Source organism: Manacus candei, unplaced genomic scaffold, assembly GCF_025592945.1.
Source record: "Manacus candei isolate 608988 ecotype Guabito, Panama unplaced genomic scaffold, ASM2559294v1 h1tg000081l, whole genome shotgun sequence".
NCBI classification, from domain to species: domain Eukaryota; kingdom Metazoa; phylum Chordata; class Aves; order Passeriformes; family Pipridae; genus Manacus; species Manacus candei.
The window spans coordinates 1,140,687-1,164,556 of record NW_026138129.1 but is presented as its reverse complement, the minus strand read 5'-3'; the positions used below and the strand labels follow the sequence as shown (position 1 = coordinate 1,164,556).

At 36.8% G+C, this 23,870-nt stretch overlaps 1 protein-coding gene across 21 annotated transcripts in view; it reads left to right on the top strand.

Annotated features, from left to right (window-relative positions):
• Nucleotides 1–23,870, top strand: part of AFDN (afadin, adherens junction formation factor) — a 124,098-nt gene that overhangs the window by 89,561 nt on the left and 10,667 nt on the right. For 13 of the 21 annotated variants that reach the window (XM_051811114.1, XM_051811112.1, XM_051811111.1 and 10 more), the window contains 7 exons: nucleotides 11,470–11,535; nucleotides 11,692–11,765; nucleotides 12,255–12,373; nucleotides 13,408–13,602; nucleotides 13,861–13,952; nucleotides 14,376–14,564; nucleotides 17,234–18,256. In XM_051811114.1, the coding sequence (XP_051667074.1) occupies nucleotides 11,470–11,535; nucleotides 11,692–11,765; nucleotides 12,255–12,373; nucleotides 13,408–13,602; nucleotides 13,861–13,952; nucleotides 14,376–14,564; nucleotides 17,234–18,256 (1,758 nt within the window). Of the gene's footprint in view, nucleotides 1–11,469; nucleotides 11,536–11,691; nucleotides 11,766–12,254; nucleotides 12,374–13,407; nucleotides 13,603–13,860; nucleotides 13,953–14,375; nucleotides 14,565–17,233; nucleotides 18,257–20,099; nucleotides 20,136–23,870 lie in introns of all 21 variants that reach the window. The other 8 variants (XM_051811115.1, XM_051811108.1, XM_051811113.1 and 5 more) reach the window with 2 other exon arrangements.

The window sequence follows — 23,870 nt, the reverse complement described above, 5'->3', positions numbered from 1 at the left end:
TGAGGCGGCACAGGCCTTTGCTTTCTCTGACAAAGTGGGTTTTCTTCTGATCCTCAAGTCCAGAAAAGTTTGCCTTCACTGGAGGTGGGACCAGTAGCTACAAAGTTGGCCTTTCTCCTGCCTGTGGGCGGACACCAAGTACTTCAAGGAGTCTTAGACTATGTATGGTACCTAAAGGAGAGAAATATGTACTCATCCAGATGCAATCTACAAAATGCATGCAGCTTTATGGAATGTGAGTGTTTGGGTGGTCAGAAACCTTTGCTGTTGCCTCCTAGAGAGTGAATTTGTAAACTGACTGCATAGTTTAGTAAACTAGTATTTTTTAAAATGCTTACAAGCTTGGGTTATTTAATTGCTTCTAGACTAATTACTTGCCTGGGCAGTCAGAGTGAGACTTGATTCTGTTCCATAAACTTGCCTTTAAGGATGTTTATTAAAACTTAGAGATCTTCTATGTGAACTTAAGAGTCTGGAATCAGAGATTTAGCTGTGATAAAAATCAGTGAAATCTACTCTGGGCGTAGGCAGATAAAAGATTTCAGGCTGATGGCTGGTATCAGGCTTGATAAGCTACATTTCTGTCCTGTTTTCTTTAAAGACATTTTAGTTGCAGTTTATTCATCCTGCATTTAATAAAAACTGCATTTTATAAAATACTACAGCAGCTTAACAAAAAAGACTGACCTGGGGAAACAGTGTCATCCTTAAAGCATTATGAAGCATACCAGATCCTGATATTTCAGCAAGGTATATTTGTGTATGTACACACACATAAGTGATATCTACACTATTAAAATAAAATCTTATTTAATGTTTGCATAATTATGGAAAATCCAATAAAATCTTGAAAATTGTTTATTTTTAAAAATCTTCTGTGATTTTTGTGAACCTCTGGAGTGGTTTGACCTGTAGGCTTTGTAGCTGAAGCCCCTTGGAATATTACTTTGAAAAGGTTGGTGACTGTATGACACTTTTTTTGTGAATTCAGACAAAGTGCAGTTGAAAAGTAAAATACTGTCACTTTGGGACTATTTTTTCATATTAATATACATGTGAAGCACGAAACCATTTACATATATATATGTATGTAGGACAGAAACGTTCAAATCAGCGTTGAAAGATCATTAGGAAGACTTTCTGGCATTTTATGGAATAAAAGTAGACTTTTAATACAACATTTTTAAGAAACTTGTTGTGGAAGGGTATTTTTTTTCTTTAACCAAACATGATTCTGCCAGTCTTTATTCGAAACTGTTCATCACTCCAGTTTTATTGGAGTGATAAACAAAGTATATGAAGCTAAAAGGGTGTGAGCAAATGAGGGCTTAGAACAAGTAATGACAAGACCTTCCTGTTAATTGTTTGCAGCAGTACCAGTTTGGTTAGGTGCTGTACCTGCAGATGTGCTTTGCAGATTCAAAGTTTTTCCTTAATTACTTAATATAATGTTACTGTCATTCCTAACAACTGGAAAAGTGTTCTTATAATAGTTTCTGTAGTTTTGTTTTTCCTTATAGGTATTTAAATAACTAGGTCATCCTACAGATCTACTAAAACTGCAAGAATCTTGCTAACCTCACAGAAAGTACAGCTAGTCTGGGATCCACCAAAGTTAGGTGGGGCATGATGTTTGGGGATGGGAGTAGTTTATCTGTTAAGAGATTAACACCTGGTCAACAATTGGACCTTCATTCCCACTCCTGTTTTAGACTGGGATACTGGTGGGGCTGTGTGGCTCAGCACCTCCAGTGCATCATGCTGCTGGTGGCAGGTCACTGTGTGGCACGTCCCGGCATGGGTGGCTCACCCAGGAATGAAGCTGTGTGTTGACTCTCACTAGAAGGAGCTGCCTGTTGTTTTCACTGTGCCGTTACAGCTGCTTCTGCTGGCAAATACAGATGGGAAGGAGGACCTGGCAGGATTTCTTCTTCCATTGGGACTGACTCACTAACTCGTGGATAGCTGGGATGCTGCCATTATGAACTCTGTATCTGATGTTCCTGTTACTCAAACTACAACTTTGTACACACTTGCACTAGTTCTAATTTTATGGCTGCTGTAATGTATGTGAGCCAAAGTTTCCTGAGTTTGTTACTGATAAGGAAGTTTTATAAAACTCATCTTGTGACAACATAGCAACACTAGCAATAAAATCTGTTCTCCTTAAATACTTTAATTAAATCTGTCATGTTTATTAATTCATTACTAGTTTGGTTTTGTACATCCTCAGTTTTACATCCTTCTGTTGTAGGAGTAGTTGTTTCTTTTTTCAGATCACGGTAGTTTATCTCAGTCTTTTCCTCATTGGTCTGAATACTCTGTAGAAGTAGTTGCAATTCTTTTTTAAATGCTGCCTCTTCTATTTCTAGAGGTTTTGTAGTGATTTTTTTTAAGCAAATGCAGTATTTTCGGCACAATCCTGTTAAAACAAGGAGCTTGCAAAATAATATGAATTGTGCAAACAAGTATGGACTACTGTAAATTGGTGTGTTGCTTGATAGATGGTCCAGATTATAAGTGGATATGATGGAAAAAGACTTGTTTCTTGTTAGACTGTCTCAAAAACCAAGGTTAGATTACATTATCCAAATTTGGTCCTTTGACTTAACATGACAGAATTTTTGTAGTCAATCAGAAAATTGTACCAGCCTTAAAAGGGGCAAATAGCCATTTGGACAACAGGTATGAAATCTTTGCACACCATTGTCTCAGCTGAGCGTATTTTTGTATTTTTTTTCTTTTGATGCTTTAAATGTGTGATTGACTTGGCTCTGTTGTATCAACTTTGTTTTCCTTCCATCCTTCTGCTCCCAGCAATTTTCTAGATTTTTTGTTTTGAGGATGCAGTCTGTGACTTGAAGAATGTAAATCCTGTAAACAAACCTAATATTGTGGGGAGGTTATTTTCTTCACCTTCCAGATTCTCTTTTAATTAGCCACTGTAGTGTTTGTTTCCTCCTCTGCCCTCTGTCAGTGCCATGAGTCTTAAAGATATTTTATCAGCGTTCTAGAGGCTGAGCAGAAGTGCCAAAATTTGCTTTTTAACTTCTGTGGATTGCCATTATTTCATGAATTTGCAGAGTTCTTCCGATCTTTCAGGTCCTACAGGAAAATCATTGAGTCAATTTGTTTATTTAGTAAATTCTTTAGTAAATTCCCTTATAAGAAGTGATATGTTGTGGTATGCTAGCTCAGGTTTCCTAGTTGTCCTACTGCTTAGTTAGAAGACATTTATAAATGAAAGTTTATGGAGTCTTTGTTACTTCTTAATTTTCCAAATGTGAATACTTAAAAAACACTTTTTATGAACTAGTAGAGAAGAATATGTATGTATCTGTTTATAAAAGAATATTATGTCAGTATATACCAATGTTATATATGTTAAAAAAAAAGAGTTATCTCTCAGGTGAGATTTTAATGTTGGCTTTAATTGTCGGATTTTAATGGGGTTTGTTGTTGGCTCCAGCCTGTCTGAATTCATTAATCTTCAAGATAAATAGTTGTGGTTTTCTGAAAGAACTAAAAGCTCTTGCTGAAGTTCCAGCTGGTTAACTGCTCTCTGCTCTTCAGTCTTTGGTTGTGTTTTCAGGTGAGGTTCTGTTTATGTTGTAAGTGTATTGGGGTTTTGCTTTTTAAGGCTGATTCCTTCCCCCCCCCCCATTAAGCATGATAGAGGAATGGTAAAATATCCTGTTAAACCAATCAAATGATAGCTACTGGTAATTTTTCTCTCTTCCATGTGTAAGCTTCTTTCTTGTTCATGATATCCTGTCACTCTATGGCTTGGGAATATAGTCTGCAATTTTAGTTTCTTCTTCTAACAGGTCAGGAGTTTTTGCTTTGAAAAGAATTGATTTAGGAAGTTTTGAAGTATTTTGTAAAATACTTAATTTAGATACCAGAAGGGGCACATCACCTTTTTTTTTTTCTGATCAGTTGATAATGTTTTGGAGTTTAATTACAATACAATTTTACAGTATTTGGGAGTTGATTTTTAATATTTATTGCATATGTAGACTTTATTGCATACGCAGATGCTGCAGTGTCAGTTCATGTGTAGGGTCTACTCAGTTATTTCAGAAGGTGTCTTATCAATTCAGCTACAAACCACCAGAAAAATAATGTTACAATTAAGTTCTCCTGATGTGCATTAGACAGATTGGAATGTTAACTGGACATCACTGAAAAATGCTCACACTGAACTAGGGCCTAATTAATACCACTTCGATAATTTGAAGTTTTCATTTAATTTGAAATGAAGACTTAGATTTGCATGGACTCTGCAACCCATGACGAGTGAATAGTACTGATGTGAAATTCAACAATCGTCATCATCCAAATGTCTAAACAACTCTCTCTGTGTTTCATTTCATTGCTTGTCTTTATAACCTTAGGTTGTAATTTTAGATTCCATCTTGTAAGATTTTTCTAAACATGTGTTTGTTTCGTGATAAGAACTGTTTCAAACCAGACTGTCTCGTCAAAAATAAAACTAGTCCTCTTTTCTTAAAGCTTACCTATCTTCAATCTCACTTTAAATATTGTCAAACCATGTATGTGACCCACACAGGTGCAATAAAGCCAGATCTAAGGGAAGTAAAACTTAGGTGAGTTTTAATTGCTGGATTTATTGATAATTTCATTCCTCAGTTTTTCGCTTATCCTCTTGACTTGTCGCTCCTTTTATTCTAGCTCTCAGTGGGGGAAGACTCATTGTTTATTTACTTTTTACAAGGTAGTTTGGTCACTTAAACATTTTCCCATACATTCTTTTCTTCATTTAGATTTAGGATAAAGACCTAAGCAGACTTCTATAAGCAGAACTGTGCTGTGTTTGTCTTTCCCCCTAAATAGAAGATGTATTAAAATTCCATCTAAATGTGAAAGTTGCTCATTGTCACAGAATTCCTTCAGCAACCTGCAAGTCACAGCAAATTTAGGATTAATTATTCTCACAGTCTGACTAAAATACATGACAAACTTGCACGTGGAATATGTTAACATCTTTCCGCTTGTGCTGTTTTAAAGCATTTAATTACTTCTTAAGATTAAGTGTGATAAAAAACCCTTTATACAGGTCATGCAGATGTGAGCCATTCTGGGTACTGGATCTAATAGTTTTCTTCAGTTTTTCTCATGTGTTGGCTATGTACATCTTAAAGATGAATAAGCCTGAGCATGGAGAACATTATTTTCAGGAATCTTTCCGTGTTTTTACTCAGAGGCCTAATAAGGCTTTCTGGAAAAAAATGGGGGGACCTTTTTATCCCACTGTGCAATTACATAAGTAAAAGTGCATTGTGTTTTTTAGCAGGACGCACTTGCTTCAGTTCTACTGATGTCATTCATCTCCATCCCTTGCTAAATAAAGTTAGGATTTTTTCACATTTAGAAGGGGAATGGGTAGGATGTGACCAAGCTGGAAAGTATCGTTTTGGCGTGTTTGACACGCAAACTGTCAAAAGCTTAAAGACTTTTTCCACTGTGTCGTTTGCTTCTCTTTGTGGGAATCTGCATGTATGTGGCTGGTTGGTTGGTTTGCAATTGTTCTGGGGCTTAGCTTCCACTAGAATACTGTTATTTCGCAGACACTACCCAGAGCTGCTTGAAAAGTCAATGGGTGACCTCTAGTAGGATTTAGGAATTTCAAACGGTTTAAATTGTTGGGTTAAAAAATCACATTATTCACCAAATAGTGGAGTCAAACCTTCTTAATGATCCTGGCCCCTCCTAGCAACCCATTTCCTGTAAGGTTATGAACAGTCGTGATGTGCTGTAAACAAGTTTTTTTAGTTGAAAACAAAGATTGTATTGGCAGGCAGGAACTGGAGCTTGGGATCAACTTAGCCTCTAGCCAGGTCTGTCACGGGACCTGCCACAACACAGTAGTGCCTGCACAGCTCCAAGTGTGAGACAGCATGTGAGCAGACAGGTGGGTTTCTTCCTGGCATTCTGTATGAGTGCACTGCTACTGTAATTGCAGTTCATTTAACATAACATTATTTTAAAAATACTGAAATGTGTAAACAGTGATCCACTGGTAGCCTCCAAACTGGTTCTCTGAGCTTTATACAGTTTTATCTGGGTTGTTTTTTTGTACTGATTCTTTAACTATATTGTAAAAGCACAGAATGGAGATGTTTCTCATTTTGAAGCTTAGATCTGATGTATATGAGATATCAGAATTTTTAAGTACCATTTTCTCTTCTTCAGTCCGCAATTCGCTATTTGTCGAATTCTGTTCAGCTAATACCATCCTTATAGAACTTTTTTTCAGTAAGGTTTATTTTAGCTATGATAGCATTTAGATATTATTTAGAGCTGAACAAAGGAGGTTTTCAGAATAGAGTGTTATACTCAGGCAGTTAATTCAGTTCAGGAATATTGTCACCCAGTGAACTGAAGTAGCTATAGTAGGTTTGTGGGTTTTTTCCAGTTACACGTCTATAAAAGTTTCCTTAAATTATTACTTCAGGGGAAGGATTTCCCAAATTTTTCCTCAAAAGGGTATATTGTTTCACTTTCTGCAAGGACTGTGGGAAAAAGTTGCATCAAATTGTGAAAGAAAACAGATAGATTGGTAAAAAAGTTTACTACTGTGGATGAAGCTTTTTTTTAAAATCTAGAATACACTACATTATTTTTTGAAAAATACATGTAAAGGTTTTGGAGATTTTATATTTGTTTATGTATATTTGATAAAATATGCTGTAGATTTCACTATGTTAATCTTGGGGGGACAGAATAAGCCATCATTTTAAGCTTACTAGAGTCTTGCTTTTCACAGTCATCTAACTTCAGTTATGTTCTTCTGTTTGGACTAACAGCTTTATGGATGCATGTGCTTTTGGTATTCAGAATTTGAGAAAATACAGTGAAGTGCAAAGAATATCATATTATTGTTACTGATATACACATGTCATTTCTCTGTTTTGTTTGTGGGGGAATAGTTTTAATTATGTTGACCTTCACATTCCTTTGATAGAAAAGCAGGTTAATAAGTAGTTTATAAAAAAAAACTGTTTTATTTTAACATCAGTAAATGAGAACAGAAAAATTCATATGGCATGTATGAGAATTTTATTCACTTTGGAGTTTAGTATGTGTGACTAACTACATATCAACAACCTTTTTGTGTCCCTAATAATTATATATTTCCTTCTAATGCAGTCTCCTGGAAGGTGGAACCAAAGCAAAATTGGGTCTGTTTCAACAGAAATTAAGAATTTGGATTCAAATGACTATAAAGGTTAGGGTAAAAGTTGAAGGAAGATGATGAGTTAATTTTAAGGATACTCATGAGAAGTCTTCCCAAGCATGTGAAAGCACATGCATGTTGGTAGAAACATATCAAGTGACATGTGAATTAGACAGAGAAAAAATTCATTGGTCCTAATAATATGTAAGTAGATGTGGTAGCTGATTAAGATTTTTTTAATGTAATTTGAACAAAAATGTGGGTTTTTTAAAATAATTTTTATGCATTCAAAATTCATTAGTTTTGTATTTGTGAGATGATTTGGAGCTAACACATCTGCTCATAACTTCCCTTAAAAGAACAGGAAAAGATTGACAAACTGTATAGACTTCATGAAAATATGGAAAAAAAAGGAAGGAGAAGTAAAATGTCAATTCCAAATCATAATGAAGAATTACTGTCAGGCTTAGAGTATAGGAGCAGTTAGAGCAAAAGTCTGAGTGATATGGTATCTTCCAACTGTGGGATATTTAGACAAAGAACATAACAAAACAAGTGTAAGATGTACTTCTCCTATGAGGAAAGGCTGAGAGAATTGGGATTGTTCACCCAGAAGAGAGAGTCCTGAGCTGACCTAATTGTGGCCTTCCAGTACGTAAAGGGGGCCTGCCAGAGGGCTGCAGAGGGACTCTGCAGAAGGACATGTAGTGATAGGACAACAGGGAGTGGGTTTAAACTGAAAGTAAATTTAGATTAGTTATTAGGAAGAAATTCTTTTGAGGGTGATGAGGAACTGGAACTGGTTACTCAGATAAGTGGTAGATGCCCCATCCCTGGAAGTTTCAAGGCCAGGTTGGATGGGGTTTGAGCAACCTGGTCTAGTAGAAGGTATCCCTGCCCATGGCAGGGGGATTGGAGCTAGATGATCTTTAAGGCCCCTTCCAACCCAACCCATTCTATGATTCTGTGGTTCCTCCTGGTTTCTAGCTTTCTGTAATTTCAGAATTTCTTTGAGATTGCATTATAATCTGTTTTGGAGAGTTTGTTGTTTGGATATTTTTCCAAAGGCCTCAGAGAGCCCTACCATGAATCTGTGATTCTGTTTACACTTTGACATCTACAGCAGTCTTGTTTCTGGATGTTTCCAATTTAATTATGAAATCCTATGGAAAATGTTTGGGTGGAGTTTTTCTTGTTCTGTTTTGTTTGGTTTTGGGTTTGTGTTTTACTATTTAAAATATGCTAGACATGATAACAGAAGTAAGAAAGCATTTTTTTGTTGGCTGATTAGAGATTATAAATAATCCTGTCACTGCAACACACATTCCTGTTGACCTTCACTTCCTTGATTTTTGCTGAGCTGAGGAGTCCATGTCTGTTTAGTTGATTCTCCCAAGAAAGCTATCCCCTGTTTCTGATCATCCTTGTTATCCTCTGAGCCTCATGGTTCTGTTGGTGTTGTTTTGTAAGGAAGTAACCAGAATTCCAAACAGTTTTGTAAATGTAGATTTTTTACTGGCTGTGATGGTTTCTGATTTGTCTGTTCTGTTCTCTTAGTTCTCTTGGCTTCCAGATTTTTGAGCTGATGTAAGATGGCTCTGAAAATAGTCATTAGAAGGATCTTTCTCAAGGAGATAAATCCAGTTCAGAAACTACTATATGGATATTTGTGCAATTGAAAATGTTTATGTCATCACTATCTGCAAACCAATGCACATATCATGGGCTTATAGAGAAGTTTTCAGCTTCATTTAATGTGCACTAACAGCCATAATCAAGCATGAGAAAGGTGATATGTATGGATGGAAATAGCATCTAATGTAATACCCGAATACTGGAGTCAGAACCCCAAAGTTGCTTGATTAATATGTGTGCTGTTGTAAGAGGCAATGCTCTTCCAAAGGCTTGCTTGTTTTTACCTAATCTTTATATTAGGCAGATTGTTGTCTGAATTTCTGGACCCAAGGGGATAAGATTCTTGCTAGCATCTTTTGAAGTTAGGAAGGAATAAAAGTGCTGTCAATCCCAGATGTCTTTAGAGGTGTCTGGTTACTCATGGTCAATGTGGCCTCCAAGAAAAGCTGCCATTTGGTCCCTGCAATGACAGGAGGTTGTAACTACAAGGATGGGTGGGTGGGCGAGTTGCTGTTGACTGTTTTGCCCTTTGGAAGTCAAGGAGCTTGCCTTTAGGTATTTAGTTGTTGGAGGCAGAGGAAGGAGCATATAAACCCTATAATTTAATTTTCAGTTCCCAACAAGGGAAGTTGCTGACTGATTCTGCCGACAGTGCCTTGATGGGGACCAGTACCTTAGAAGGTTGGAGCATTACTTCATATTTGGAGCAGTGAAATACATTTTCACCCTGTTATGGCTTCAGTGTTCAGCATCATGTGATCCTTCTCCAACTCTTGGTTTTGACTTACTTGATCAAAGTTATATTTGATACATTTAGTTACATTATTTCTTGCCCTTTTTTCTGGAAAGCATGGTGAACAGCACAGTCATTTAGGGCTTCTCTGAAAACTTCCATTCCTTGTGAAAACTAACAACTTTCTATCCGTTACCAAACCAGTTACTAAAATACAAGGACAAGTTCCTTCTTGCATGTCACCTTAAAGTCTTGAAGAAATTCTGCTAAGACATCTTGCAACGTCCATTTTTGGAAGTCTAGTTGTTCTGTCAACCAGATCATCCTTCCCTATGTGTGTCTTGGTTGCTTGGGGGGGGAAGTATTTGTGAAGCATAGTTTAATTTTTCATTACAGTTATTTAGCTGTCTTCTGACTTGTTTCTCATAACTTTAACCAATTTTTCTGGTATAAAGTTAAAACTATTCTGCAGTTACTGTGATATTTCTTTAGAGCCCTTTAGAAAAAAACAAACAAAAAGTAACTAAATTATTTTAGTTGCCTTTATATTCTTTCTAGACAAATGAAGTGCCCTTATTTCAGTTACTTTTTGCATTTTTTCCCTTTTTATCCATAAGTATGACTTAAGCAATTATGAAATATTTGGGCACGTAGAATGTTAATCTGGAATCATGAGACTTAAAGGAATTCCTTTTCTCTGCCTTTTGTGTAAACATTTGGGATTAACTCAGGATTTAAGGAATAAAAATAGGTCTTTCACTTGCTTAGAAAACTGTATGTATAACACTAGCTTTTGAGTAATCTTCACCTTGATTCTTATTTTACTTCATTATAACAGTGAGAGTAATGAATGCTTTTGCTGCCAAAAGGAAAGAGTTGGAAAAGCAGGGGGGAGAGAAAAGAGGAAGCTGTATATTCAATATCAAAGCAACTTGAGGGATTATTCTAGAAAAATGTTACAATTAAGACTGCTCTTTTGAAAATGTACTTAGCACTCTTCTAAGTGACTTGCAGAGTAAAACAGCATCATTTGCTACAGTAGATAATGAACACACAAATGATAGTCTTACAATGTAAGTGACAATTTAAAGGTTTGTGATACTAACAGTTAGACTGATTTGTGTGGTGTCTTGTACATTGGAGCATGTGGATGACGCAACAGCATGGCTTGAATAGATGCTTATGTTCTTGTGTCTTGAATCTGTTGGTTGTCTTGCAATAAGTTCACTGTTAACAGTCCTTTCAAAATTTAGCAGAATACTTATGAGGAAGGTGTTTTATGAGCAAAGTCGCATGGTTTTGCAGTAGACTTAAATATTGGCTCTGTCAATTCTAAAATACTTATTATGTCTGCTTTACTTGTTTATGTAAAGCTAGAGGCACTCTTTGTTCCTTTACACTAGCTCCTTTACAGTCCTACTGAACGTAAAAAATATTTCTAGTCCTTTTTCTTGTAATCTGCAATTTACCTTGTTTCATTGGGTTATTAGCAAGAGAAACAGTTCACTCTTTTGAAACATAATACAAAGAGGTATAAATAATAACATGCATGTAAAAGTGCAAATAAGTATTTCTTATTAGAAGGGGATTAGAACAAACTTTTTAAGTATAAGTTTTAGCTGAGGTATTTTTTTTCTTATTTAAACTTGCATTAAGACCAAGTATTCTTTGTTTCTAACAAAGCTTACCATTTTAATAGGCCTAATATTAAATTTTTCTTGTGACTTTAAATGAATGTAACTCTTCTCTGTATAGTTGGGATTTTTTTCCAGTTTGGAAATATATAAAAGTAGTGAGAAGGTAGAGGTTTACTTAGACATGTAAAATTTCTGAGTAACACTTGTGGAATGCTTAAGAGATCAAGTACAAATTAAATAAATTAATGCTTCTTTCTCTGTAGGGTGCTGGTCAAGACAAACTTGGAATATATGTCAAGTCTGTTGTCAAAGGAGGCGCTGCAGATGTGGTTAGTAATACTCTTAAAAGTCAGATGTTCAAAGGTAGAAAGATCCTTTGGAAATGCTTTAAAATCCTTTGTTTACTAGTATGTGTGAATAACTGTTTTAATTTCAACCATGTTAGCATTGGTGTATGAATTTTCTTCTCTTGAATGTGTATTTAGGATGGTCGTCTGGCTGCAGGGGATCAGTTGCTTAGTGTGGATGGTCGAAGTTTGGTGGGTCTGTCCCAGGAAAGGTACAGAATGCTTTCCTTGGTTGTCTTTACATGAAGAAAATGTTAGATTAATAACTTACTGAAATGAGCAGAAGCTCATTTTTTTACATTTTAGGCTTCATCTTGGCTTTTGATAACTGCCTGTGAATAATCTTAGTAACAAGTTCAAGTGTTTGTGTACTGTTTTCTGCGTATGATACAGGTTGTCTGTATAGATTGAACAATCGTATTTAGCTCTAATTTTAAATATTTCAGCTTCTGACCTTTAATGCAGAAGCTGAATAAATAGTACTTACCAGTAGGTGTTGTCTCTGTGCATATCTTCTAGTCATCATCTTCTAGTTTTTTTCAAAGTGATTTTAAGTATTAATCAGAAAAAGAGTGCTTTGTCAAACAAAAGATTACTAGAATAAAGGGGAGAAATGATGACATACAAACTGATAATAAGGAGAACTAAGTAATGCAGTGCCTAATTTTATTTTGTTTTCTTTGCTTTGGCTTTTATTGCAGGGCAGCAGAACTTATGACAAGGACAGGTTCTGTAGTAACACTAGAAGTAGCAAAACAAGGAGCAATTTACCATGGTCTGGCAACCCTGCTTAATCAGCCATCCCCAATGATGCAAAGAGGTAAATATACTAATTTTATTTGTGTTAATAACAACTTTGTAAGTCTGCTTTCTGCATTTGTAAGAATGCAGAAAATATAATAATTTACAGTATCTTATCAAGTATTACCATAATACTAAATCAGAAAAGAAACATAATTGCACAGGAAAAAACACATTTCCTCTCTTATCACAACGTCATCTGATTTTAAATATTGTTTGAAATTATGCTAGTCTAATTGTTAATAAATGCTCTGCACGTGTACCTTTTAAAACTTAATTATGCATTTAAACACATTTCTGATTTGAATTAATTTTTACTTTACAAATGGAATATAATGAATGCAAAGGACATTAAACTTGATGGCTTTTTTTGCCCCTTTCTTAAGAGCTTCTCTCCTCCTCTCAGAATATGACTTCCTTGTAACCACAGAGTGCAGTGTAATTACTAAGAGAGAGACAGAAGCCCCTGGAACGTATTTTGCCATTTAAGATTTATTTTTTAATTCTTTTTTAAGCTAGAAATGTTGAAACTTAAGGAGATAAGTTTCTGTGTCTGATCATAAGTAGTTCTTGGATGTTTCTCCCATGTTATCATCCTACTTCAGGGAACTAACAAAAGACATAAAATAATGTTGTGAAGGAAATAATTTTGTCAAGGAAGACCTTTTCTACATATAGGGTAGTACTACAGTATAGAAAAGAATGGGTTAAAAGAACAAATCCTTATTATCACAGTTTACATATGGCATCCCAGATGCCATATGCCTCAGTCAGAAAGAGACCTTTCAGCGTAGCACATTTGTCTTTTACAAATATTGCGATACCTTTTCAGAAGTTCTTTGGAAGAATAAAAATAAAAGAAATCCTCTCATGGTACTTGATACAAGATTGGGATTGCATATTTGAAGAAGTACAAATTTTAAAATCTAGCATTCACTTTACTGTGAACTAATTTTTAAATATAAACACAAGGTAGCTCTGGTTCGAAAAAGAATGTGCTAGACAGTAGTTAATATAAGTGAAAGGGAGAAAATACATATCCAACTGTTACAGTTTCTGACCGCCGTGGCTCAGGTAAACCCCGACCAAAGAGTGAAGGATTTGAGCTGTATAACAACTCCACTCAAAATGGATCACCTGAGAGTCCTCAGCTGCCGTGGACAGAGTACAGCGAACCAAAGAAGCTGCCAGGGGATGACAGATTGATGAAGAACAGAGCTGATCATCGATCCAGTCCCAATGTAGCAAGTAAGAAAGATTATCCTTCTTTTAGGGGTAGATGCCACTACCAGTAATTTCAGAGGCTGTCGTATTCAAAAGGGGGTTGATTGTTTTTAAAAGTGGATTAAGTTTAAAATACCAGTGTAGTAGTAACATTTGGAGCAAGCTTCTTGTTAGAACTATTTAAAGGAAAAATCATAGTTATTTTGTGAATACTGTTATTTTATTAAGTTCTGTGAATTATTATTAACAGTCACGTAAATGCTTCCTTTAACTTTCCAACAGATCAGCCTCCAAGCCCTGGGGGAAAGAATGCTTATGCATCTGGAACTACCACCAAAATAACCTCAGTCTCTACTGGAAATCTTTGTACAGAGGTCAGAAGTGGAAAGCAAAATGCTGGCTATTAAACTTCCTTTAGCTATCAATAGCATCAGTGTGCTTGAGTCAAACCAGTGTCTTAACTATCCTGGTGCTAGTGACTGGGTGGGGGTTTTGCTTATTACAGCTAACGAAAGGTTGGGACAGCTTTCAGTGATTTCATTAAATTTTGTTCTTGAACTTGTCCTTGTGATTTCTTGGGTTTGTACAATATTGCATACTCGCTTTGAGACCATAAAAACATAAGTCATAACCATAGTTACATTTGATACTAGACAACCTCTTTATCTTCTGTCCCAGATGAGTAATGGTCTTATGAGCCAAAAGAAAACATTTGGGAAATGCATGTTTGGAACAATCTTACATACGCATCTATGTGATAAGAAAATTCTGCCTTACATTCTTTCTTCCTTTTTCAGGAACAGACTCTGCCACCACGACCTGAAGCTTATCCCATCCCAACACAGACCTATACTAGAGAATATTTCACATTCCCAGCTTCCAAGTCCCAGGATCGAATGGGTCCAGCTCAGAGTCAGTGGCCAAATTATGAAGAAAAACCACAGATCCAGGCAGAGAGCAATCATTCTATCAACACTACCATGCAGGTGAGAAGTAATTTTTTTCAGTATAAAGAAACAAACCAGAAAAGAACTGCTTGTTTTCACTCCCAGACTACTAGAGACATTTTTTCAGAATAGACAGCTCTCTGTGATCTCTGAGTTGCTGAGGAGAAACTATACTACAAGAGGGGAACAACTATACTTTTGCCAGGATGGGCTTGGGTTCAGGAAGCCTGTGCTGCCTTTTTCTGTTGTTTGTTTTTCCTTCTCATTTTGCTTTTTTTAAATTTTTCTTCCTTTCATAGAATTTATGTTAACATGTTCTGCAGACCTGTTATCTGGGATGTTTTAATCCCCTGCTAGAGGTAATGGGGTGCAAGTGGTAGTATGGTTTGTCTTGTAAAATGTTTTATGGTTTTCTGAAAAACAACCTAAGTCTTCCATTCTTCCAAGAAGTTTTATGTGGAAAAATCTCTTTGCCTGAAGGGTGCGTTGTTTAAGGGACAAAGGCAAGTATTAAAATTGAAATAAAACAGTACTTTGAGGCCTGTCTAAAGTCTTCACTGAAACACATTCCCTGCTCTCAGTTAAAAAAAAGAAGTATATAATTTCAATTGTATCTGTTATCAAAGTGCAGATGCATCTTGACGTGAAATTGATTTACCCCATTTGTACCTTTAAAAATTCAAAAATAATGTTGTTCTACTCTTTGTAAATGAGAAGTTAACTCAAATCACACAGGAAATTAAACCTAGATCTACTAAATCCCAGTTACTGGATGATCTTTTTCTCTAATCCATGAGGCTTAAAAATACAGAGAAAAAGCTTTTTTTTTTTTCTTTTTTCCCCACTATTTCTTCATTTGTAATAAAAGCACAGCCTTACAGCAGGCTCATTATGTTTTACTCTTGGAAAAGCAGTCTCTTGTAAATTACCTTGAGATTGCAAGTACGTAAGCAAAGTAGGGGTTGCTTATTGATTACTCATAGATGTATGGGTGAGTGAATTCAGTAAAAAGTCAATTGAATAAAAAGCTAGTGCTTTTGTTTGTTTGTTTAGTATTATAGATATCAAATCCTAATTATTTGGGCTGTTAAGAAAATAGATGTTATAGCCAAAGTAGGATGGTAATTTTGAAGGAGAATGCTGCATATTAAATGACTGTGGCGAATAGATTCTTAAATATTTTTATGAACTTCCACGCTTAAATCTTTCAGGTTTCATGATTTCATCTCACCTAATCTTACCTGCGTAGTTAATGTCCAGGTGCTCTCTCTCAATGGTGTGAGAGGGGGAGGCTCCTGCCTCCAGAGAATGGTTCCTACCCATTTGTCTCAACCAGATTCTATGATAATTGCTGCCTGGACATGCATTTCTCCCCTGCTTAAGACAAGCTGAAGTGAATAGCTTAGATGAGGTGGTTAAAACTGGTGAGACGAAGCCCATCTGTTAAAGTTGTTGGCTCATACGGAATTGGAGCTATGGTCTTAAGGCTGAATGCATTGCAGAAAAGCATTTTCATAAGGCAAATGGCTAGAAGCTTTATCTCCTTACAAGCATTGAAAGCGTTCACAGTTTTTACCTGCCATACAATAGTTCTTTTAAGTTGAAAATTAGAGGAAAATAGACTTTTAAAAAAAGTTAGGCTTTAAATCTTTGCAGTGAGAACCGGGCTTGTAAAAAAAGCTGCTAAATGCTTGTTTTCTGCTCTGAAGGCATTAGCAAACTGTTTGGCTAGGTGCATCTTTACAGCAAATCTAAAACAAATAGCTGTGTGTTCAGCTCTATTGGACTAATAGAGCATAAAAAATACACTTGTTCCTCTCAAAGAAGGCATTCTTTAGAGGTCATGGTTTAGGTCATTGATGGAGGAAAAAGAAAAGGAGTTTGCTTTGTTAGTCTTCTCTCAGTTGTTGATAATTGGTGCATTATGTGTTCAGTGCTTAGTAGTTCCTAACATTCAAACTAGGAATATTTGCTGCAAGAAAATAATTAACAGATTTGATAAGCCTAATTTACGGTCCAGTGTTCCTTTTCAGGTGGTTGTAGAGTGCAATGAGACCCTGAGTTTGTATAGAAAAAGGCTTGGTGTTTGACACACTAAAAAAGCAACAAAATGTCAGACCAATACAGCCATGCCTCAGGAGCAGGTAGAATCAGAGCTGCCCGCCCGGATTCCGTACCCTGAATGGCGCTGTAGTAATGAGAGCTTCCTGCGGGTCATCTCGCCTGTTAATGGAGGAGGGTGGGCAGAGGCTCCCTTTCTCTCTCTCAGCAGCCTCTCTTGTTTGCCTTCCCAATAGGAAAGATGTTCAGTCAAGCCAGCTGAAGCCTGAATGGCAGAGCTGGTATGCCTGAGCCGCTGCTCAGAGCTGCCAGGACTCTTGTACTCACATGTGGGGGAGGGCATGTCAGGGATAGTCCTGAGAAATTGTGTGAGCTGGGGAGGTTTTCAGCTTAAACTCCATTTTGCATTCATCCTTCCTCCTAGTCCAGTTCCCAGGCATTTTGGAGCTTGTTAAGTCTTCCATCACACAAATGAGTTAGGAAGACTGAGAAGAGTATTTTATTGTTGGTTTTGGGAAACTTACTGGGCATGGAAATGCTGAAAAGTAATTACCTCCAGTAATAAGAATGTGTTTTGTAAGCCATTTTCAAATACATTTTATTATAGATGGACTATGATATACATGCCTTGTTTAAATTTTTTTCAGCGTGTAGCTCGTTCCCAGGAGGAGCTCAGAGATAAAGTTTTCCAGCCAGAGAGGAGTCGTTTGGAAGTTGTTATACGGAAGGATGTGGAATATATTGATCGGAAATTGGACAGCGATCAGTGGATGAATTCATCTGTGGATTCCAGCACATCTAGCCAGGAACATCTGAACCATTCCTCCAAACCAGTCTCACCTGGTTCTTGTTTAGCTAAAAGTGGACCTGGCCGTTGGAAAACTCCAGCTACTAGCCAGCCGACTCCAGTGGCCATTTCCCAGCCCATCAGAACAGATCTTCCCCCTCCACCACCACCACCTCCAGTGCATTATGCAGCCGAATTTGATGAACTACAAATGGATTTGCCTCTGCCTCCCCCTCCTCCTCCAAACCAGATAGGAGCACAAGCATCCTCTCAGGTAGCTGCTGCTGAGCGTAAAAAAAGAGAAGAACATCAGAGGTGGTATGAAAAGGAAAAGGCGCGTTTGGAAGAAGAACGAGAAAGGAAACGTCGTGAGCAGGAGAGAAAACTGGGCCAAATGCGTTCTCAGCCACTAATTCCTGCTCAGCCTGTGGTTCCTCCTGTTCCCCTTCAGCAAGTGAAATCAGAAAAACCTTCAACTTTGCAGAGGTCTCAAGAAACAGTTATTCGAGAGCTGCAGCCCCAGCAGCAGCCTCGGACTATTGAGCGGAGAGATCTGCAGTACATTACTATCAGCAAGGAAGAACTGTCCTCTAGTGACAGCCTCTCTCCAGATCCCTGGAAACGGGATGCTAAGGAGAAACTGGAGAAGCAGCAACAGATGCACATTGTGGACATGCTGAGTAAAGAGATTCAGGAACTTCAGAACAAGCCTGATCGTACAGCGGAAGAAAATGACCGCCTCCGTAAACTCATGCTTGAGTGGCAGTTCCAAAAGCGACTTCAAGAATCGAAGCAAAAAGATGAAGATGATGATGAAGAGGAGGATGATGATGTGGATACTATGCTCATCATGCAGCGACTGGAGGCAGAAAGAAGAGCAAGGGTAAAAGGGGATAATCCTTTCTAGACAAAAGTATTGTAAATATCTAGCTTGGTGGGTTTTCATGCTTTGGCTTAGTACTTTGATGTTCTTAAAGGGTAAAGGAGGATGAAGCTTTCTTAAATATCTTGAATTTTAAAACTAATAACTTAGAGTGGCTTCACCAGTTAAATGATGTATTATAAAAGTATCAAAGCTACCTTTTATAGATTTAGCAATTGAATATTTAGCAATTGAATTTACTTTTCTGGTTATGGGGAAAGAAATTCCCTTTGGATAAAGGGATTTTGCCATGTACCTGGAGTATGATTAAAAGGTAAAATATGGCAGAAATTTGCTTACAGAAAGGTATGCAAAAACATTTGAAATTTTGAAAGTCAGTAGGAGAATGAGGAACAAAAATAATGTGATTTCTCCCTCCCTCCCCCCACCCCCAGTATATTTACTCCCAAGAGTTTTTCTTTATAGTCTTGGACGTGAGTACATGACATGAGTGCTTCCAGGGAATCGTGAACTGAATGGCGATTCCAAGTTGCTGGTCTGCTCCAAGTAAAGGAAGCTGTTACCTCTACCTTTACCACCACCTCAGTGCTGACCCCGGCAGTGGGAAGCTATTGGGTTGAACCATGTGGTTTTGGGTGTTGTAACAACTAATAGACCCTGTCTAGGGCTCCAACTCATACATACCTGGATTTTGCATGGTGTCTTGTTTGATCAGCATCGGACAAGGTTTGCTTACTTTAGCTTCAGTTCTGTGGAAGCTCATATGTAAAAAGATAATACAACTGAATAGTATGATGAAGTTTTTAATCACTCTGCTGGTGACTCTTGTCTCTCGGAATCTGCTAAATCTACTACTGTTAATGAGAAAAAGTTTCTGTCGGAAAATCTGTTCTTTTCTGAATAATAGCATGGGTACTCAAGTTACATACCAATAGCTATGCTTTGCCAGGCTTAAAAACTAGCTCTGTAATATGTTGAGTGTCTTCTGTGTGTTTGTCTTGAAAAGTTGACTTAATTCTGTGATAAGCAATGTTTAATTCTTGAGAAATGTTTGGACATGCTTGTTTTTACATTCAGAAATAGCTAGCGGCTTGAGTAGTATTTGAGTTCAGGATTGTTTTGGCAGCTTGATTTCCTAAACTTACTCTTCTCATATTTGCTGCAGTCTGCATTGCTTTCCTTTTTTTCTTGTGGCTAACTTTATTATTGTGTGAAACAATAGATACCTCAAACTTGGAAACTGAAGAAAGGAAAAGCGAAATCTATATTTGGCAAACTGGTTGCATTAAAGCCCAGCATCACTAACATGTAATTTGTAGCACACAGGCAGTTACCTATGCACATAAAAAATTCAAGCTGAACTGCCATTTTAACAAACTGTCTTGAAAATTTTACTGTAGCAAGGCTAAGAAAGCCATGTGTCATTAAAAGAAAGCCAATTGTACTGCATAACTTGCTATCAGTCCTCTCTATAAGTGCTGGATTTAAAACACTAGTTTTGCATAAAGTTCTTCCAGCTTTTTGGAACATTTTGAAACTAAAAAATAACAGTTGTCTTGAACTGAATTAATGTTTGATTTTGGTTACATTTCACTACTAGAGATGCAATACGTAGTATCTCTGGAGAACTACTGAGGTGTTGAATGAGTCAAAGCAATACTAATAAAAATTTGGGATTATTTGTTTTCATTTCTGTATTTCAGGATTATGTCAATTCAGTTCCTTGTTCTAAAGCAGCTGACTAAACAAATAAAAGAAAATGCTTTTGAAATAGTGCAAGTCGAACCTATCTTTATTTTCACTGTGCATCTCTCTTTTTTTCCCCCTTTCTTACTACCTGCAGCAGACTGCAGTGCCAGCAATCTCTGTTCTAGATTTGGTATGTTTGTTTCTTTCTCTTCAATATCTCTTTGCCATTTCAATTCCTTATATTGTTAATAAACACTCTGTGTGCTTCGGATGATGATTTGGCATCTCTGGGTGTTCAAAAATCATTGTGATACAGTAAGCAGTAAGTTAACTGCAAGCATGCATTTGAATGTTTTCAGATGTGGTGACTCCTTTCCCTGTGTTTCCTTCCTTTTAGATGTTGTGCTCTGCTTGCAAACTTGATTTGTTTGTTGTAGCAGTGGTCTAATATAAAACTATGTATCTGCTGTTTTGTGCAATCGTGTTTATAAAATCTTACTAATAACTTTGAATGAACAGGCTGTGAGGTAAGATTTCTTCCTTTCCCTTTACCACCCATGAAGGTTTTAGAGGAGCTCTAGGAACACCATTCCTTTCCAATTTGAAGTGAAATTGTCTTGAGAGCCTAAAAATACAGCATACCGCTTCAGCACATGCTGAAATGTGCTGAAATGCTTACAGGTGTTACAGTTTTGTCATTAACATAAAAATTATTTGTAAACTCAGAAATTACTTCTGAACTAGTATTTCCAAGTAGGTTACATAAACATGCAGTTATTCAGTAATGATATAATTTCAGTTTAAATTGGTTACTACTATTTTCTTGCATCTAAAACATAACTGGCTTTCAAACTGGAGAAGTAATTGCTATGACTCCAGCTAGTTCTGTATTTTTTTGCTCTCATTGGACATGGGTACATGGAAAAGAAGTTCTGTAGTCTTCTAGAGAAGTACATGCCCTTCAAAGTGTATTTCTATATAAGTAGTCTACCTGTTTGAAAGAAAGGTGATGTGTGCAGCTCTTGTTAGTATAATTACTTTGTGCTGCTTCAAAAAACTGTAAATGTGTTGGTTCAAAACACAGATTTGCATATTTGGCACTGCTTTATGAAAAACAAAATCACCTTTTAAAATGCATACTTCAGGTAACTTATAAATTGATACACTTATAAATCTAAGGTGTTCAGTTTTGTATCTGAGGTTCGTGAGCGTTAAGCAGTTTACATCAATGAAAAAGGTGAAATACGCCAGCTTTCTGAATTAATGGACAAGCTAGGAGTCATGTTTTTTTCAGACTTAGTATCTATCAGTATTTTTTCTTATTTCTACTCCTGTATTTTTTTGCTGAAACCTTGGTCCCTGGAGCTGCAACTGTCTAGATAAAGCATTTTGCCAAGCAGAATGTAAACTTCTGGATCTGTCTGTGAAGGGAGGTTGTGAAGGCAGACAGTATCATCAGCTTTAAAAATGGATTAGACAAATTCATACACATCACGCCTGTAAACAGCTACTTCAAGGATTACACAAGGCTGTACCAGCTGACGTCTCTGGTACTGTGCTGAATGCTAGGGAGATACTAAAAGAAGTGGACAGGCTCACGTACAGCTCTTCTTGCCATGGTCAGAGACAGAATACTGTGCTAGATGGATCCATGGCCTGAATCAGTCAATAATTTACCATGTTCATTGGATTTAGCTTTAAAAATTTAGCTTTAAAAAAAGACAGCAAGCTAATTCTGAAATAGGTGATGTTAAACGCTACACCCAGCAAATACTGCTTTTTCCTATTTTCACCTTTTTCATACTATTCATATGACTTTCCAGACATAAATGCATCTCAACTATGCCACTTCATGTACCCAAGTAATTACTACTTTGTTTCTTAAAAAAAAAAACTTTCCCATGCTCGATGCTTTTTATGTATGTCTAATGTGAGCATTGGTGTTAGCTGTTCTGCTAATTACAGGGCTGATGAAAGGTGATGAACAGTTAATGCATGAATTGATGAATTGTCAACTTGGCCTGGTGTTTGTTTTTTAAATTCCCCAGGCCCCTATCAGATCTGACCCAGCTTTAGTTGTCATAAATAAATAGGTATAAATTTAAAGTTCTTCTGGAACATCTTTCAGAGTGTTCTAAGCAGTGCTTAGAGAAATGAACTTTATCTGAAATCTGAGACTTCCTGGATGCCAGCTAGTCCTGTGAATATCTTAACATTCCTGATAGGGATCAGCCCACTGGCCCTTTTACAAGGAGCAATAGCTCAGGGGAAAGGTGGTCATCTTTGCCCTTCTAGGTAGGAAAAGTGCTTCGAGCATATGTTGGCAATAGGAGGACAGCTGATGGAACTGTTGGCACTTTGCTGTAGAGCTGGGAAAAAGCAGGGGAAAAGAATTGGTGCTTTGTACTCAGCTGCTTTGCTCAGTTACAGGTGGCAGAACATTCTTCTCCTTCACACTGGCACTACAGATCAGTTGTTACCTGTTAAACATAAGCATGTGCAGCTTTGGAGAAAATCCAAAATCAGTAAATCACATGAAAACATGACTTTTAAACGAGAATAACTAATCGGGATAAAGAAGCATGAAATCGAAATACTCGACCTGGGAATCTAATAGTCCTCTTAGTAGAAGCGGGAAACAAAGCTTCGTGTCTTGAAAATTTGGGATGAAGTTAGAACTGGGTACTGTGGTATGCATGCAATGACTGACACGAATGCCCGCAAGTGCTCTGGCATGCCTTATCGTCCCACTGCTCCCTGCCTTGGTCTGAGAATGCCCCAAAGTAGAAACTAGTTACTGATCATAAAGAAATGAAATGTCATCTCTTGATAGTTGCTGTATTCTTGCTTGTGCCTTACATAGAGTTTTTAGTTATTTTACTAGGTATTGCGTTTAGAATAGCCTCCAACTTGGATACAGTTGTCTTCGCAGTTATTATGACTCAGATGTTGACAACAGTTCCCAGGGGGGCAGCCTGCCCAAGCTGCCTTATTTCTTCAGTTAAGGTCACAAGACAATTAAACAAACCAGTCCTACTTTCCCTTTAATTTACTTGGAAATATTTTCTTGTTTAAGAGCATATGAATAGGAATATTTGCTACTAAGCAAAAAGGCATGCATACAATAACCTGGGAGCAGTAACTGCCATTTTCATGGTATTTTCTAAATGCAGTTGAGATAGGGTCAAGGAATTTTCCTGTGTTTTCTCATCATGCAGTTTTTACTTGCCCTTTTTTGATTTTAAGAGGAAATTACTCATCTTGTATAAACTCTTGTGAATTATTAGCTGTCTTTCCTTTTGACAGCAATATTATCTCCTTTGCTAAAATAATGTTTTTTTAATAACCAAGACAAAGAGAAGTCTAAATCCAAGCAGGGAGTCAGTTAACTACTATGTTCCCTGCTCTGCAGTACAAATTGATCTTGGTCTCTATCTGTATGTGTTTTTAGTTAGGAATGACAGTTTTAGCCCTAAATAAGTGAAATTTACTTGGAGGTGGCATCCTCTAGTATACATTCACCAAATAACTGCCTAAATGAAATTAATTCATTTTGTTCGCTAGCTTTCATGCTCAAAAATGAGCAATGGGGGGAAATAATTACAAGAAAATTATTAAAAATATTTAGACCTTTTCAGAATTGATTGGAAAATTGATTAAGAATCTATTCTGCTTTAAAGGACATTTCCCATTAATTAATTGGGGGGATACTTACATGAAGGTTGTCCTCACAAAGTCTATTAAAACTAAATTATTTTACTATATCATTATTGCTTTGTATCTTAAGGGTCTTTGTAAGTGAAGCTGGACTGTAAAAACAAATCCAGGAGTAGAAAAGTACCCTTGCTATATGCAGGTTTTAGCAAGATCCAGTGATTTACTGATTTATACCAATCAGTATAAAAAAATCTTGTGTGGAAGAAAA